At 32.8% G+C, this 19,896-nt stretch overlaps 1 protein-coding gene across 2 annotated transcripts in view; it reads right to left on the reverse strand.

Moving 5' to 3' along the window:
* Positions 1–9,196: 9,196 nt before the first annotated feature.
* Positions 9,197–19,896, reverse strand: part of LOC144436123 (uncharacterized) — a 33,347-nt gene continuing 22,647 nt past the window's right edge. For both annotated transcript variants that reach the window (XM_078124823.1, XM_078124822.1), the window contains 3 exons: positions 15,019–15,187; positions 13,851–13,934; positions 9,197–13,330 (listed from right to left, as the gene is read on the reverse strand). In XM_078124823.1, the coding sequence (XP_077980949.1) occupies positions 13,290–13,330; positions 13,851–13,934; positions 15,019–15,187 (294 nt within the window). In that variant the 3' untranslated portion in view covers positions 9,197–13,289. The remainder of the gene's footprint in view (positions 13,331–13,850; positions 13,935–15,018; positions 15,188–19,896) is intronic.

The raw sequence follows: 19,896 nt of genomic DNA on the forward strand, positions 1-19,896 counted from the left end.
ACGTTGATTGTAAATATTATAAAACATCATACTATACAAGTCAGAAGCCCAAATTATAAAATCAATTATGTTGGTTGTACATATTATACTGTGCATGTTGAAAACCAGAATTACAATCATAAAAGTCTAGCAGTGTGGGTATGATAAACGATTTAGATGACATAGGTAATTACTATTACAGTGATAAATATAAATATAAATATATATCATAATTGATAATCTTAACACCTGACACACTTTCATTTGTCTTTTCTCTATCTCATAATATTTCATTTCAGTTATATTTTATTACCTGCTTATTTTCTGGGCTTACAGAAATCTGATAGCAATTCAACCACAAAAGAATATTCAGGCATAACTCATCTGTAGCGATGTTTCATTCAACCACAGAACGGTATATCATATTATATGAAATGTGCACAGCGGGTTTTTAAAATTAAATGAAATCTACTTTGTTGTCCAAATGTTAACATTGTGTCGCAGTAAATCAAACCTATATCTAAGGTAAAGACATAAGACTTAGATATCTGTGCGTTAGATATAAATACGATATCTGTCAATCAGAGAATGTAAAGATATTGCAACACATTTATGTATAGAATAGAACAACACAATCTAGCCATGTATGGTGGATGTATAGTAAACTGTGAGTAGAGTTAGGCTTGCTTACAGACGAACGAAGCACCTCTGTACTATATTCTGACAATGGTATGGTAAGGTAAGGTAAGGTAAGGTAAGGTAAGGTAAGGTAAAGTAAGGTAAGGTAAGGTAAGGTAAGGTAAGGTAAGGTAAGGTAAGGTAAGGTAAGGTAAGGTAAGGTAAGGTAAGGTAAGGTAAGGTAAGGTAAGGTAAGGTAAGGTAAGGTAAGGTAAGGTAAGGTAAGGTAAGGTAAGGTAAGGTAAGGTAAGGTAAGGTAAGGAACATTGTTAAAATCGAGTCATGACTTACTCCGTCCTCATTTAGCAATACAATCGGACTGAAGCACAACAAAAGTACATTCCCTGGTAAAACAACATAAAGCAAAACAACACAGCACAAAATAAACTATTCAAACAAGGCAAGCAAAACAAAAGCGAAGTAAACGAAGGTTGAAGTTATGGAGAGAAATAAAGTAGAGTATATATTAATGTATATATACTAGTATATAGAATGTATGTATACTAGTATATAGAATGTATGTATACTAGTATATAGAATGTATGTATACTAGTATATAGAATGTATGTATAATACATGTAATGTAGTATATAGTATATATATATGTAAGCGTACTTTATTATGGCAAGCCGGATATGCCAAAAATATTATTTTATTTTAGCTATAGTATTTTATATTTTTCGTAGTTGCAAACTAATTTTAACCGTTTAGGTGTTGTTTTTCGATAGAATCCACACTTTTATTCCATGGTAACATTATTTAATTTAAACAATTGTATAGTGGATAGTGCGATACAGTGCCGGACAACACATGTCTTATTGTTGAACACAGAGGCAATGAATGTGTTATAGTAATACTCATTCTCGCCTACCAGAGCTTTTATTTCTCCAGCGACATCTCTTGGCATGGCGATGCGTCTTGGATGGTGCCGTATACGAGGCTGTTGTTTATGACGATGAGTAATACTAGAATACAGACTATGATACAGATATCATTTACATGTGGTAATCCCTGTCAAAAATACCTCTAAATATTAATTGCTATAAAAATGACGTCTTTTTACAATACCATAGGATATTCACCGAGACATAGTTGAAAGTATAGGAACTCAGTGGTTGGTTTAGAAGCGTCAAAAATATTCGCGAATTGGGCTTGGTTACTGTTTTGCGCTTGAAATGTCTTTGTGAACAGTGTCACACAAGTCCTTCAACGTAAAAGTGTGTCGCAATATGTCCTTTGGCGATATGATTCCAAATTTATTTCGAATCCATGCCTGAAAACCCAAAAACCTGAAAGGGTAGCGTGATGAATTTCCCAATAAAAATCGCATTGTCATAAAAATCACTACTTATATGGACTAAGAACAGATTCGTGTAGCAAACAACTAATACGAGTAGGCCGATCGTTTTCAGGACAACAATCACCAACAAACTTATTTATATATCTGAAAACCCAGCAACATTTGTCTGGAATTAATTGTCGTGCAGACAGTATTCGTGACGCTGGTCAATTTAGAGATCCTTGACAAGGCTCTACATCATCACTTGAAGTGTACTGCATCATCAATTGAAGTTTACTACATCATCAATTGAAGTGTACTACACCATCTATTGAAGTGTACTACATCATCAATTAAAGTGTACTACATCATCAATTGAAGCGTACATTCACAGTGATTGACGTAAAGAGACATGTCTGACAATGCAAGTATCAGCTATACACGCATGATACATGTATGTAGATGAAAATACCACATGGGCTGCATACAATGTTTGTTTTTGATACATTTAAAAATAGTTGAAGACATTTGTATTAGGTACTCGACTACAACGATTGATGAATCATGGTCTGCAAAGTCGAGGAATTCTATGTTTACCAGTCGCCTGAAAGGTCAATATCCGGGGGGGGGGGGGGTACCAGTGGCCATCTCTGGTAGAGGTGTTCGATATTACGAACATGAAAACTTTCATAATCAAATTATCTATGCATGGTAACATTTTAAAGTGGCCATATGGATTAGAATTTGGTATTTATTTTGGATTTTTATTTGATAAAACAGCTTCACCATGTTTTTCTACTTGAAAAAATAATATGAAATAACATATACCAAGTCCATGTTCACATCTCAATAAACGGCAAAACATTAAACTATGTGTAAAATGTTTGTTATTGTACGTACAATAACAAACTTTTTACACTTTCTGCATCTTTTTGCAATGTATTGAGTTATGAACATGGACTATGTTCTTTTGCATTATTTTTTTTCAAGTAGAAAAACATAGTGAAGCTGTTTTATCAAATAAAAATCCAAAATAGATACCAAATTCTAATCTATATGGCCACTTTAATATATGGGGAAACTAGACACACGTTTTTAACATGTTTAATTTCACTTGAACACTTGAATGAAGTCTATTTTTTAAGTTTTTAAATTAAGCAGTTATATATGGAATTTTTACTAAATATTGCCACAATTCAGTGAAACGTTGTATGAGACCAAAACTTGCAAATGAAGGATCGTGTATACATATTAATATTTCTCTCCTATATTATCTGTAAACATGCTTTAAAAGAAACCGACAACAAAATTATGAATGCCACGAAGTGTCTGTAATATGCAAGAAATTGCTTGGTTTTGACCCAGACCACTAGTGATATGAGGTTTTGATAATTGACCGTGAAGATCAGGTCAAAGGTTATGTAATAAAAAAAAACTTACACCAGATCTTATAGAGAAACTTGAATGGAGTCTCTATGTATTACAGTTATTTTAGTTATCCAAATAACTAATAATATATATTTTTGACAGCAAACATGGCCACCATTCGGTTAAATTTGCATATGTCACAAAAGCAAAATAATTTCAATATGCCCTGTATGATCTTAATGCCAAGTTTGGTTGAAATTGGATATTACATGTCAGAGAAATTATGTATTACATACGAACACACGGACGGAACCGATTGTGATAAAACCCCCCCCCCCCCCCCCGCCCCGCCATCCCTTCGGGAGACTGAAATGCAAAAGTAAATACCCATATGACCACTTTAAGGGTATCATTTCGAAAAGCAAAGATGCAATATTGTTGACAGAAAAAAATACTGACGCCAGTGTAAGTGCCCATTTAATGGTTAACGGCACTCGTTTTGCTAAACACATTATTTTTACTACTCCAAGATGCTTCAAGATATTTGTAAGAATGTCTGAGACGTTGATGATTTCTGTAAGTATACATTTAATACGTTATATATGATGGTAAGAAAACGTACCTTTATTATTGCATTGACACTTTATTTTAACCACTTTCAAAATGATTGCAGACATCCACATTAAGTAGATATATTATAAATATTTGTATTTGGAGTAGTCGCACCCGTAAATTTAACTGGCAGGGTCCGGGTGTCATGGAATTTGAAATGACCAATTCCTTCAACACCGGCCAACCCAGCTTGTTACTTGTACAGTCTATGGCTAAACCAAAATGACCCAACCCTACCCTGACCATGCATAATCAAGATTGAACTGTCTAGTGTTCAAAGTTCTTGATTTGATAAAATGCTCATTTTAATATAATTTTGACTTTCACTACTGATATGGTATTTTGTTCCATCTCTGTGTTTGAATACATAGTGACTGTCTCACGATTATTCAGGGGTAATTTAATGGCGCCAAAATGACAAATAATCTAATTCTGTCGTATTCCCCGTAGTAAAAATGACCAGTGGCTTCTCCGAAGTAATATGTGTTCGATCAATTGGAGTGCTCGAGGCAAAGGTGGGCTACATTTTTGAACACTATCGCGCTATCGCTTTTGAAATAATACATAGCTATTCGCAATATTTTTAATCTTGTGGTATTTTTTAATGTTTGTACAATTTCTTCAATATTATTTCTGGAAATATAATAACATAAGAGAATTCGGCTCCACACATAAAAAAATGACTATAGCTTTAATGGTCCAACCTCTTCTTGTAAATGCGGGACTGTGTTTTCTGTTTAAAATGGAGCCTGGTCCCAAAATACTGGTGGGGTGAGTCGATGACGACAAGAACGTTGGCGGTTTTCATTTTGTTATGTTTCACAATCTCAGCCTAGGCCTGTTACTACCAAACCAGAGAGACTACAGAGTTTCAATTAGGTAGCATGGTGGTTTTTACTACCAAACCTGAGTGACTATAGAGTTTCAATTAGGCAGCATGATGGTTTTTTCACATCTAATGTTTTTGTTATTAAATTACAGACACTGATAGTGGGCAAGTATATAGCATTTTATCTTAATGTGATATCATTGTCTAATGAAACAAGAAAGATTCAAACACAAAAATGTTCGCCATTGTTCACAGTGAGATAAAATGTTATATTTCATGAGCGTGCATACTATCAGTGTCTGTATTTTGCGGCTTGTGTGTTTTGTAACAAAAACATATTATGTGAGACGTAAAGCAGACAGTGCCGTAAAATCGAAACTCTATAGTCTTTCTGGTTTGGTAGTAACCATCTAAAACCTTGCCTCTACAGGCCTAGTATCATACCAGCGTACAAACCGTATGCTGACTCTCTTGACGTCTTGTCTTACAGGTAAATCTAAGTAAACCCCCTTGAGAGATTTATCAGCATATCAAGAGACTGTTTTTGGATTAGGTGAGATAATCAGGCATGACGTTGAAGGACAATGAACTATGAATGTTTTAGTATACATTTACAGAGTCGTATTCTTCAGATCAAATCGAACAGCTATGCTGACACCAACAACAAGATGTTAGATGCATTCATAGACCACTTCAATATTATCATATACTTGTCAACCTAAAGCATAAATAATGTGTGCGAGTGTACCACAGTAGGTTTTCATGGTGTTTAAAATTACTCTGAAAACATGAGAAAGTGAAAAGAAAGTGTTCACTGATAAATCTCTCCCTCAAAATCGTCATGTTCCAGAAACGATCACTTCCATGGATTATAACAGATTCGTGCGAGAAACAATTGTTGTTAAGATACCGATTATTTTCAATGTAACAACTATCCACATACTTTTAGCTATAAAGGAGATACTCCAACGACTATGTATTGTCTGGTAAATAATAGTAACTGTCAAGTAAAGCGAATTCGTGACGTTGGTAAATTTGGAGGTCGTTGAAGCCGAATCTCTATGTTGTAAATTGAACTGTAAATTTAAAATGATTGGCATTAAAGAGACACTTCTGACAAGTATCAGTTATATACGTCTTAAACATACATGGAAGTAAGACAGTGGAGACCAAGCTTTCTGCTAACTAAGTTAGACACAAATTACAACTGCCGACATCAGACCATGGACGAACAGAACATGTTACAAACAGGGAAAGTAACAACGAAATTGGATTAATAACACTTGGCACAGCATGTTGGAAGTACAGAGACTTGTATTACATTTCATCTTTTGATAAGAACAGCTTTATGACCACTTTCCATAATAGTTCACATTCACAAATAATTTCCAGCTCCCCTGGCATTTCATGTACACATAAAGAGGCCATAAAACTGTTCTTATCAACCCTTGGTGTGGAATACAAGTCTCTGCTATTCCAACATACATGCTGAGCCAAGTATTATTAATCCAATCTATTTGTTTACTTTCCCTGTTTGTAACAGGTTCCATTTGTCCAAGGTCTGTTGTCAATAGTTGTAATAATAATTGTAGCGACATGTTGATATGAGCATAAGCTTAGGTGTTGGAGAGAAAGGATGGTTTGTGATGAATTCTTTGAGTTTGCAGTGTAAATTTTGGACTTCTGTTTTGACACAATCGGGATGATTATAACTGCTGCGCACAAGGAAGGCATCACTATCACTGGCTTATGTTACTGAACAACAATAGTCTTAGTAAGCTGACAGTTCGGTTTCCACAGTTGTAAAATATCTCACCTATCCATCAATACACATTCTTCGCAATTTTGTCTGTTTGTATTTGTAACTATAGAATCTTTCGAGACATTATAATCGCACCGTGTACTCTACTAGAGTACGTTCGCCCTGCTACCATTGTATGTATTTTTTAGCCTTTTTAACTGTAACAGGGTTTAAACAGGAATGAATGTTCCTTTAAAAGATGATGATAACAACGGCTATGAGGATTTCAACGAAAATAACAACTTAATTCTACCTAGATTTTCTCGTTCTCTACAAAGTAAAATACTTTATTTAAAAAAGAGGTGAATTAATATATCAGTAAAATTTGTCGGTTTTATGTCGCATTCATGAAAACAAAACACGCATAGCGTTGAAAGATATTTCAAGATTGAAATGTTGGTTTGCATGGCAGCAGTCCTTTCTGCACTTCTCGAGGTGTCGTCTGCGGATTTAGAACAATCAATCTTTTCCGGCCGTGTGACGTCATTTGTCATCTGGTATGTCGGCAGCTTTTCATGCGTGGCAGTGTAACGAAGTGTGCAGGGCCTAATCAATACAATCCAAAAACTCTAATTTTCAATACAATTTCTTCTCGTCTTGTATAATCATAAGCTAGTTAATAATTGAATATTCTACATTACAGAAATTACAGATATATGTATTTTAGTCGATTTGTGGGAACGATCAATCAACTAAGTGTGTCTACAATTAATACAGATATTTTAAATTACAAGCAAATGTTTTGTAATATATATACATCACACAATCTTGTTAAAATTCAGTGTTTATACATTTCGTCTGCCTCTTTTCTTCTTTCTTTTTTTTTTTTTTTTTTTTTGGGGGGGGGGGGGTAATGCCAACGATTAATTTAGACCTTTTTCACCTGATTCCCTCGGGATTACTTCCGAATCGACAAGTTGTCACATTTCAATCCATCATAATCCGTCTTAAAAATTAATATAAATTTTCCTGCTCATAATTTTGCAATTATAATCCTTGTAAAATTGAACTATCTATCTATCGTCACTTTCATGTTATTCTTTTACTACGATAAAAAAATATCCTTCTTACAACTTAAGAAATGTAAGAAATTCGGTTATTTTAGGCCTACTTCTACCTGGCTGTGGTACTTCTATTGCCAGTACTGAACCTTATCGTCGAAAATTGATTAGTTCTGTACGGTCTTTCCTTGCAATAAATCTATCGATATCCTGATTTTATTAAAATGTCCATCCCAAAATTTACAGCGCCCTTGTCACTGAAAAGGTAGTAAATTCCGGGATAATTTTTTACGACTGTTAATCTCGCTATGGTTTCTATATTCATAAATTTCATTTTTGGTAATAATGTACAGATTATTTCTTATCAATGTCTGTCTCCTTTGTGAAACCTAATGTATTATCTTATCGTCATATCTATTTACAACACCCTTGTTACTAAAAAAAAAAAGCGAAACGGGGGTGAAATTTTCATTAGTGGCTTTCGTTCTGACATGTATTCCTTGTAAAAATCGTAATGACGTCACCAAAACAGATTAGCTAAAAGTATTTCCTTTCAGTAAATCCAATAAGTATTATGATTTTACTTGATTTTTTGTCTAGTCACAACATTTACGACACCCCCGTCACTCAAAACGTATAAAAAATTAGTGATCATATATTTTACGACTATCTCACAGTGGTATCTTAAATCAAACCGTTCCGATTGGTACGACGGTGTACAGAGTCCAAAATTACCATTCGTGTCCTGAGCGTATTATTTTCAATATCATATAAAAAAGTTGAGCTGAGGTTCTTCAATTAATTAACGTCGTTTAGTGTCTGGTTTAAGGAGAATTTTATGTTTCCGGTACAGGTGCTCCAAGCCAGTGTTCCTTGGTATTAAATTGGAAATAAAGTACCCCAACGTTTTGTTTCCAAAGACTTCTATAAACCGGTTAATGGCCCATTTGTTATACGTAAGTCTGCCAATTTTTATTACATCATTACAAATAATCTTTATGAACGTATGATATAAGCATTTCTGTCTTTGTCGTGCCTTATCTACAAGCATTGTTCATGTGTGACCTCACTCTTGCAGTGCAACGAAACATTTTGATACTCGTAATACATTTGTGCAGTATTCGTCGCAGAGGGCGCTACCACAATCTCATGTTTAAATGTGTTTTTTTTTAAATTCTACTTTCTCTGACGTAAGAAAACCTCCCTGTATATTAATTGAATTATGCTAGGTGTTAATTAACATTTGGAACCAGATTACGGTTGAAGCAAATTATGGTGTCAAAAACAAGAAAATGTAATACATATAGTGCTACAAAGGTAAAGTATTCATAGCAATACATGGTTATGCACATACAAAATGTATAGGTGTAAGGGACACATTATAGTCAACCATTGGTCAATGCTAGCTTATGTGTGTGTGTGTGTGGGGGGGTTATGAGTCAACCATGGGTCAATGCTGGATTGTGTGTGTGTGTGTGTGTGTGTGTGTGTGTGTGTGTGTGTGTGTGTGTGTTTGGAGTAGTCTCACTTGCCACAGACTTCTCATGATTATATCATTGTATGATGTGCCTTGATGAGGTGATGCTAAGGTTGGGAGGTGGGGGGGGGGGGTTTATGTTTAAAAAAAATCCATGAAACTATTGGTGATGTTTTTGGAAACTTTATTTTGTTAGTCAGCAGTATTACATCTTGTAAAGTTTAGCCTGGTAGTGGCCACAATGTCAGTAAAATATTAGGAAAGAATTCAAAATGAGACTGCAGTAATACACTGGCTGTAACAGATAATATTAAAATATAAACCATATCCAAATATTAATAACAAATACACTTCAATTTTTCTGATACAATTAACTCAAATGTATTTCATAATCACAAATATTACTAATAACATATTCATATGCAATTTTTTATGACTGATATCTAACCATCAAAGAAATCAACACAAACTTGTAGCTTTCAGGTATATTGTAAACCTGGATATTTTTGGCACAAGAAAAATTTACAATTTTACAATCTTCAACTAGTTCTCAAAGACTAATTTTTATGAATGACTAAAGCCTGGTACACTGTTTATGTACGAAGGCATTGTAGTCACTACTTATTTTTTTCCCCAGCAAAATAAGTGAAAATAATTCTTCTGTGAAAATGTCCAGGTTTACATTAGTATGATTACATATTGATGCTAGCAAGGTTCTTGAATCTCTTGTAGGTAATAATTTACTGTCAACAAATGTGAAAAAATACCAAAAAAAAATTCAGATTTAAAAATAAAACGATGGAAAGAATAGAAATTGAAAAATTACAAAATATTTTGAAGTTTATGTGGTTCAGGGAATGCAAGGATTGGCTTGGATATAAAATATAGCAGCTCTTAAGTATAAATATTGCAACATCTGCAAAGCAAAATGGAGTACATAGTAAGAACAGAATTCCGTTCAACGAAGTATGGAAGCCAATATCCTGGATGTACTCTAGGTGGTGTTATGAAATAGAAAAATTTCACAACACGGTGAGACTGAAATCATTAAAATCACTTGTGGTGTCGTAAAATTGACAAAATATTCAAGGGTCAAAGGTCAATATTTTCAAGTCCTCTTTCTCTTACTATCTACTATAATGTCAAACCTTTCTGTTTCTGAATTTCAGTACAAAAATTGTCGTCATAATGATATCAGGTTCATACAACATTGTCTTGAAAGTGGACAACTGTTAGGTAGATTTTGTCAACATCTCACGTCACATAATTGCAATATCCAGTTATTTGATTTCCTTTGTTTTGTATTTTCTGTTTTTCTATTCACCAATTGGTTGAATTTAGTTTGGCTTCATTATTATAAGAGTGATGGGCAAGCGATATTTACAAAATGTAGTCAGGAGGCAGTGAGCATTTACATAAAAAAAAATGACAACAAATGCATAAGAAGTTGGATGAATATTAGATTTAATCTAAAATTGTCTTTATCTTAAGGAAACTGAAATGAATATGTGAAAGTACAAATATTTTATATTACGAATGCTTTCATCACCCCCTCCACCCCCACCCCCAACATTTGTAATAGAACATGTGAAGTTTATGTTGACTGGTTCAGTATCCTTAAAGGGAGAGGGAGGGTTGGAAGATGTAATTATATTTTGGTGCATACACATGCTTTTTATCCGTCTGTGTTCAAGTTTTTAAATGACATCACCACTATCAAAATTAAAACTGAAACAGAAGGTGAGAAGGTGAAATTAATACTTTGCATAATGTGCCTCAGATATAACAATTGTTAACTTTTTTTCTGTTACTTTGATCAAGAAAACCACAGGTGACCAGTAAGTCTTCTAAATGTTGTCTCTATGTTGTTACTTACACCTAACTTTCAATATCCCCTCACAGTAATCATTCTAGCAAACTTTAGTAGAAAACTTCAAAATCTATTAGAACTTCAAACTAGTTTTGTAAAATTCACCACAATTAACAATATTATTTTGAATGACACCTTAGAACACTGGATTCCCAATTCACATTTCATTGAATTTCACACAGCAAAGAGCTACCCCCCCCCCCCCCCCCCATGAAGAGGGGGTTTATACTAGTACATTGTCTTGTGCGGTACGTTATATCTTGTACATTTACCAAAATTAACGTAAAATCTTTTAAATCAAAGAATTAGCATAAAATACACAATGCTATGACACATTAGTTTTATGTAAATATATAACTGTTGACATATCTGAAATTGTGAACACCATAACAATAAATGTCAAGGGTCAAATAAAGAAATGAATGGCTTAAAATACAAACATTTAAAATGTTTTGAATAACTCTCCATATCCTTATACCATTTCTTGAGTAATTTGTGACTATAATGTTTTACTAACTAACATTTCATAGTGATAAATTTTAAAACATATGTTAATATGTCCTGACATTTCTGGTAGTCAAAACTGATATAAAAACATCAAAAGGAACTAATTGGTAATAGATCTGGTAAACTGATAATTTTGATAACAATCAGAAATATTATCATTTTCATAGTTGCATGAAAATACCTCTTGTGATTTGGTGTAATGATGCTCATTGTTAACATGTTTGTCAAATACGTACTATCATACTGTGTGTGTGGCCTATGTTTAATTTTTGAAACATGGAGATGGTCTAATGTTTATCAAATATGTGTGTGTGACTTATGTTTATAAATTTGTTTAAAATATGGAAATGATATAGTGACCATTATAAAAGTGTACATTACCATGACGACATCTTGGTCCATAGATCAAAACATGTATTAGTCTATTGTTGACTTCATCAAAGCAGAACATATTACTTTTTTGAGAGAACATAAAAATCATTCCAGATTGTAAGAATACGATAAGTCAGTTATTCATGGTAACGACATGTTTTGCTACAGAAACAAACTAAAATTATGGTTCTAGTAAAAATCATGACAGTATATTCAAGGATGTCTATGTTCTAAATTTGCTGTAAATTTGTACAAAATTGGCTTGAATTTTTGACTATTTTTATACCTCAAACAGACTTTTACAAATAAAACCCCCATTCCTCTTCTTTATTCAAATCTTGATGACTTAAAAACACAACATGCAGGGTAAGGTAAACATCTGTTCACAAATGTTAAAATGTAAATCTGAATATATTCTGCATAAAATTTGCATAATAATGGAGGATTAGTAAATAGATTAACAAGTACTGCATGGTTAGTTAGGAATCTGATTAAAATATGAAATCTAGTAATTCATGTCAGTTTATTTCAACTCACAATTGAGAGACCTTTTATTAGATAAAAATCTCTAAATTGAATGTTGACATGAACTAACACCGGAAGATATCAGGAAGCACACAGTCCATGAATATTGTGTTTTTGGAAGAAAGTTGTTCAAAATCATGGTGAAAGTTGATAAAATAGCAATAATGCAGAATTATCAGCCTCTCCACAGTCTCTGTCACAAAAGGAATTTAGTTGCTAAAAGTAACTGAGAAAAATTCATAAAATTTCATGAAAGTGGGTATTGTTTCTCTACAAATCTATTAAAAGACTTTCAGATGTCAGAACAGAAATATTCTGACTTGCCTCTAATTTCTTCTCTTCCCAACCCCAAGAAAAACTAATGAGAAAGATTGAAATTATCGACTAATTCACTTAAAAAAATTTCACAAAATTTATATGAGTACTAACAATTTTTTAACCTAATATTGCTTAGAATTTGTACAAATCAAAATATCTCTGTTTATTTCATGATACAACCTATCCAATTTTCCTGTTTACAACATATTTAAATTCTCAACATTTAAAATTTTATGAGAGATAAATAAAATATTAAAAAATTTCACAGCAAGCATTTAGAGCATAGGGTCATTATTAGGTTATAGCGCCACCTACGTCAGTCTATAGAAATTCTTTTTTCTTTTTTTTACATAAATAGTTGTTTTCTGACATCATGACAGATGCTTGACACAGAATGGTGAAAGTGTGGAATTTGTTGGAAACCTTGGGAAAGCATGAAAATCATTAACTTGAACATAATGGTTAAAAATTCTGAATATGTACTTCTCAAAAGATGTGTACCTTTCTATATAAAGAAATTTGTGTTCAACTAAATATATACAAATTGCCTGCATTATCTCCAAACTGTTCTGGGTTAGCTGGTTTGATTACTAAAACATCATTTATCCGTAATCTCTTTCTCTTTGAGTCAGGCTGTCTTCCTCAAATACAGTGGTTGCAATGGTGATCAATGTTACAAATTTTCCACACACTCATATGTCTCTTCCTCTATACCTATTCAAAAAATTAAGAGAAATGACATGAAAATGATGTCAACTCTAGATACATGGGTGAAAATTTGATGTTTGGAATATATAATATGATGATGTTCATGAAGTCTTCCCATGCAATATACCATTTCATACTTATTGGTCAGAGAAAATATGGGTCAGTGTTTATTCACTACAGCTGTATGACTGTAGTTCTTCAATCAATTTGTCAGCAAGGCTAGGTACATATACAAACACACACACACAGAGTACATATACAAACACACACACACAGAGTACATATACAAAAACACACACACACACACACTGAGTACATATACAAACACACACACACACTCACACTCACACACACACACACACACACACAGAGTACATATACAAACACACACACACACACTCACATTCACACTCACACACACACATACACACACACACACACACACTCAGACACAAGTGCACACAAACAAACAAACTTACACAGACACAGAAACACAGAGACACAGAGACAATATCTATTTTCCTACCATCTGGTGGAATTGCTCCTGATTCTGCCTCATCATATGTTTCTTCACTGACGGCATCTATATCACCCATCTCAACATATCCATCTACAAATATCATAAACAATTCAAACATGAAAAATGTGACTTTGAGCGTTTCATTGAGTGCGCCCTCTATGGGGATATCTGGCCAGTCTAACTGTCATTCTACTATTAACCGGGTCGTAGCATAAGTGTACATACACTTGCCTTATCTCTGTTTAGCCAACTTTCAGTCATGGCATGATACTTTATCTTTTAATTTGAACATATGTTTTAAAACATCGCATTACAAAAATGGGTAGACTGTCAAAAACATTTAGTTCACAAAACATGTTTTTTTTGTGACTTTTGCTAAACCTAATGTAGCTTAGGACTGCAGTCACAGCACATATTCAAAATGTTTAAATTATGACATTATCTGTCAAAGTCACTCAACAGTTTGACAAATTTAAGTGTCTGTCAATTTTGTACTTAAAAATGTCACTAGCCATTTTGAGATAAAAACTTAGATTCTGACAAGTTGTCATATGTAAAGTATAAGATCAAAGTTCAAAACACAACAGAACATTTTTAAAACTACAATATGATCTATGATCCTTGAGTCAAGTGAATTATTTGATATTCAATTTTGCACAAATGTGTTCAGTATTGATTAAATTCATAGTTTGGAATCCATACATAAATGTCTTCCATTAGGATTCAAATGTAGTGCGCCCTCTATGGACTAGGATTCAAATCTTGATGTGAAAACAGTTGTCTGACAGAATTATAGAAAAAGTTGGTCCAAAAGAACAATCCTATGTAATTCTCATGGCTTCACTGATATGATAACTAGGGATTGACTCCTTGGCCATTAATCAATAATGTGTCTGTCTTAAATGTTGTTTAATACACAAATATCTTTCAGGTTACTTCCCTACTAAACTGAGTGAACAAATCTATAAACTTGATTTTGAAATACCCTGTAAAAGTCACCACTTTTGAACCAAACTTTTTCCATGTGTGAAATGAAGACATGACTTTTCTAACTTGCAGTCTAAAATTAAGCCGTTACGTGAGAAAGATTTTAGTAACAAGAATTCTTGTTTCATTAAATTTAGCGGGAAAACTTTTTATACTATATATGGTAAAATAGGTATTTATATCTTACATTTCCCAGTATCATTCTTTGCCAGCCATTTTCCTTGTGGATTACCATCCATTCGAACGACATACAACATTTCTCCCTTTTTATAGGACAGATTTAACGAATCTTCTTCATTGGTTGAACTATTACGAAGTGCTCCACCTTGTAAAAGTACACTCTCATTGCCTTTCAGCTGTAACAAACAAAGATAAACAATGTATTAAATTAAATCAGTAGAGATGTCAATTTAAAAGATGTCCACAATTTATAATGAAATTTATTTAAATTCTGCAAAATTACTACTGCTGAGTTTTTCCTATTATAGACTTAACTTTTTCAATATTAGTTGTTGAAAATTTTTAATGAAAAAAAGATGTAAATAAAATTTTTGTGATTTAATGGCGGGATAGTATGATTTACTTCAGAATGTCACATTTTCATTCACTGGTTGAACTGTTAGACCAGAAATGAAAAATTTACATGATAACACAATAGAGCATAAAAAAGTCTGACAAAAATCCTGTTTTTCCAAGGTAAATTCTTTAAATGTTGTGTTATTTTGTTAAAAAAATTCACCTTTATTGCTTTTTATCTATTACATTCTTAAACAACCAATGATATTTCACTTTATTCTACATTTTCGTTATTTGCGTTTTCTTTTGGTCACTCTAGTACAAAAAATGGAATATTTGGAGAAATATCATAAAGTGTGTTTTCATGCACTCTCTAAATCAAAGTCTTCTACCATAATGTTAAAATTTAAATCAATTTGACATTGTATTATTTCTGTTCTATTCTGTAATTTCTCACCCTACTTTCTATAAAACTATCGGTAAATACTCTATTTTCTAGTTTCTTTTGTGTACAGCCTTCCTATCATTTATGTAAGATTTTGTTTTTTTGACATGGAAATTTACAAACATTAAAACATAAAAATATGATATGTACAAATATACAAGATCCAAAGTTACAGTCTCTCAATGACTGAAAAATAAGAACACAGATAACTAACATGCCATAGATTTTCTTATAAACAGCGCCCTCTATCATCACACTACAGTAAGATGTGATTGGAAAAGATTTATTTTCAGACTTGTACTAATAAATTAATTTTGTCGTTTTATTAATGTCATGTTTCAGCTAAAATATTCTTAGTAGGTAATTTTTACTCAGAGTGATTTATTTATTTTCACACAAAAACATGAAATTGTATCTTTTTCTTTCTGAGATCCATAATTTCCTTTCAATCCACTCAATTCTGTAAGTATGTGTTCCTCTATATGTAAATCAAGAAGAAATATGTCAATTTGAATTCTTGAGTTCAAATCAAATAACATTGTCAGAGATGCAACCCGCCACCAAGTTGACACCACACCAACCACACACACATGTATCACCTATGCATCCAAGAACCCACACTGATTTCAAAACAAACTGTGACAAGACCAAGCAGCAGAAAATTGAAGCAAGTACACACCAATGTAAACCATCCTTAGCCCACCAAACAGCAATGTGTTCACCATGTTAATGTGCACTACTTAGAGATTATCTTGTTCAAGATGATGTGTTTTGGTTGCTGGTTTTTTCATCAACACATGTTAGCATGAACCTAATACAGTTGCAGAGTTTCTGAAGAAAGCTACTATCATAATATGATATTTGTTGTGTGTTGTTGTGCTTTTCTATCAAAATATAGCAATGAGAGATTTGTCACTGTATCAGTCATCAAAAATGTCCATTTATATTTGCCACCTTGGTTTTAGTACAAGATTGAGGGGAGGGGAAATATAGTATTAAAAGGGGGACTTGGGAAAGCATGGGGGTACAGGGAAAGAAGTGAGAATGGCAAGGAAGAAGGATCAGAGCAAAAAGCAAACCAAAAGGAAACCAATACCCTCAACAATATTCATTTGTTGATTATTTGCATATTGTACTTTTGACCCAATGGTTATGATGAGAAGCTTGGAATAACTGACTGGATTACCCAACATTAACCACAGATTTAAACTTTGTAAAATACACTGTATTCAGCTAATATAGAAACTTTGTACATATTGAGACTTATTACAGTGTCAGTCAAAATCACAGTCTGCATTCTTGGCTATCATAATCTTGTACTGTTTGATTAAATTAGTATTTGGGGTATATTGAGTGGTAAAATTTGTTACCATGGCAATGAAAAATTACAGGTAAAAAAATGAAAAAAATACTAATCAGTACAATGTTTTACTTCTCACTTAGTTACTGTTTACACAATATTATCCATCTACATCAAATTTGAGATGACCCATAATTATCTACTACAACCTTTGATAAGGTCAAGGGTCAAGGGTCAAGGGTCAAGGACAGGATGGGATGAATGACTAAGGCAATGCTACATACTGTGATACAATTTCTACTGTCTAACCATGCTTCACACACTTTTCATATTTGGAAGTAAATATGTATTTTACACTTCATTTTCACAACTCTATAGATATCACAAAGAAGTATTACTAATTCATTTATCTCTATAGTTAATTATTATAATAAAAATAATCTTTATTAGGCCAAATAAATATGGAAATTTGCAAAATTCTATGAGTTGCCCTGGAACTGGATTCCAAAATAGGACTGCCATCAGTATCAATTGCATCGAGGAAACTAGAGAACCAGGGGAAAACCTGCATTGTTGGCTGATTAAAATTGGGTATCACTGTTCTTTACAATATGGCAAATTTAATGACACCCCAAGATCTGGGTTGAAACCAAGGCTGTAGTGTTAGCAGGCAATTGAGTTACCAACTCAACAAGCCATGTTACTATTCATAATAATTTGTCTGCTGGCAGGAAACAGGAATTGAACTGAAGTATTGTCTGAAACCTTGAACTGGAGATGACTTTCTAAAAATTGAAAATGGAAATCTTGCCCTGTTCCTGGTTTGGTATAGAGTAATTTACAGCATCTCTGATTCAAATGAATGTCAAATTGAAACTAAAAATTCTTTCAGTTATATATCGTTATTATGCAATGATATCATACAGAGGACCAAGCAGACAAGGGTACTTTATGTAGACAACTTACTACTATACTGAGGACTCTCTACCAGTGAATTTGGTCAAAAGCAACCTGAAAGACTATTATGTTATATTATCATGAAACAAACATTGAAATGATAAGTTATAACTATGGGTGTTTAAAATAGCTATATGACTAAGATCAAAAAAAGTCACTTAAAATAACTATTTTTTTATTTCCTCTTAACATAAACAATGGCAACTTAATTTTCTCTTGATTTTGGTTTCAGGATGGAAACAAACAGCATGAATAAAGTGGGAGTAAAGCTCATCATATATAGAATAACAAATTTATGAAACTTAGTCACTGAGACTTATCTGCCATACTAAAGTTATGAAACCTAGTCCCCAAGACTTGTTGTAAGTACAACTAGATTAAAGCCAAGTAACAGAGATGAAATAGACATGAAACAGTATCACACCATAGTTGGAGAGTGAATTGATAATATGCATCCATTTGAGTTGTCAAAGTCCTTGAAATATACTTACGTCAAAACTCTTCACAGTGCATCGCACAAGAAAGAAATGACAAAATATAAATTGACAAAGTTATACATGGAAACATCAAATGTTGATTCTGTGTTTTGTATTTATCATAGTCTTGTCAACTCCACTGTGTTAGTATATGGAATACTTGTCAACAAAAATCTATTAGGGGGCGCTACAAGCCAAGACTTCTAAACAAAATGAAATTGTCTGGCCCACGTATCACTGTCCATATCCTGTCTAATAGCTATATTAGTGCCTGGCCTGACAAAATTTAAAATCTAATTCATGTTATGTTAATCTGTGTACTGTCATAAATAGCAACACTGTAAATGCAAGCCTTATATATATATATAGCTGACACCATGGAAATTTAAAAATAACCTTCACACTGTATTTATAACACAGAGAAACCATTACACATTTAAAAAAAATGATATCTGCATGATTACCTTATGTATTGGCATGATCCCATTGGTTTGCATGTTTAGGTCAAAGTTCACTAAATGGGCAAAATATTGTACTGAACATGAATGGATATTCAAGGTAAGTAACTGTGGTAACACTTGTGATCCCATTGGTATTAAGATGACAGTATGTGATGACCTCCCTTGACTACAATATTTGTAGTAATTTATTATAATTATATAATCTGTGAACTTGGAATCTGTCAATTCCATTTGAAGATACGCCTTTGAGTTATGTTGTCTATGAAATACATTATCTATACTCACATTGTACACTTTACATTATCTATACTCACATTGTACACTTTACATTATCTATACTCACATTGTACACTTTACATTATCTATACTCACATAGTACACTTTACATTATCTATACTCACATAGTACACTTTACATTATCTATACTCACATTGTACACTTTACATTATCTATACTCACATTGTACACTTTACATTATCTATACTCACATTGTACACTTTACATTATCTATACTCACATTGTACACTTTACATTATCTATACTCACATTGTACACTTTACATTATCTATACTCACATTGTACACTTTACATTATTTATACTCACATTGTACACTTTACATTATTTATACTCACATTGTACACTTTACATTATTTATACTCACATTGTACACTTTACATTATCTATACTCACATTGTACACTTTACATTATCTATACTCACATTGTACACTTTACATTATCTATACTCACATTGTACACTTTACATTATCTATACTCACATTGTACACTTTACATTATCTATACTCACATTGTACACTTTACATTATCTATACTCACATTGTACACTTTACATTATCTATACTCACATTGTACACTTTACATTATCTATACTCACATTGTACACTTTACAT

This window comes from Glandiceps talaboti, chromosome 6 (genome assembly GCF_964340395.1).
Source record: "Glandiceps talaboti chromosome 6, keGlaTala1.1, whole genome shotgun sequence".
Taxonomy (NCBI): Eukaryota; Metazoa; Hemichordata; class Enteropneusta; family Spengelidae; genus Glandiceps; species Glandiceps talaboti.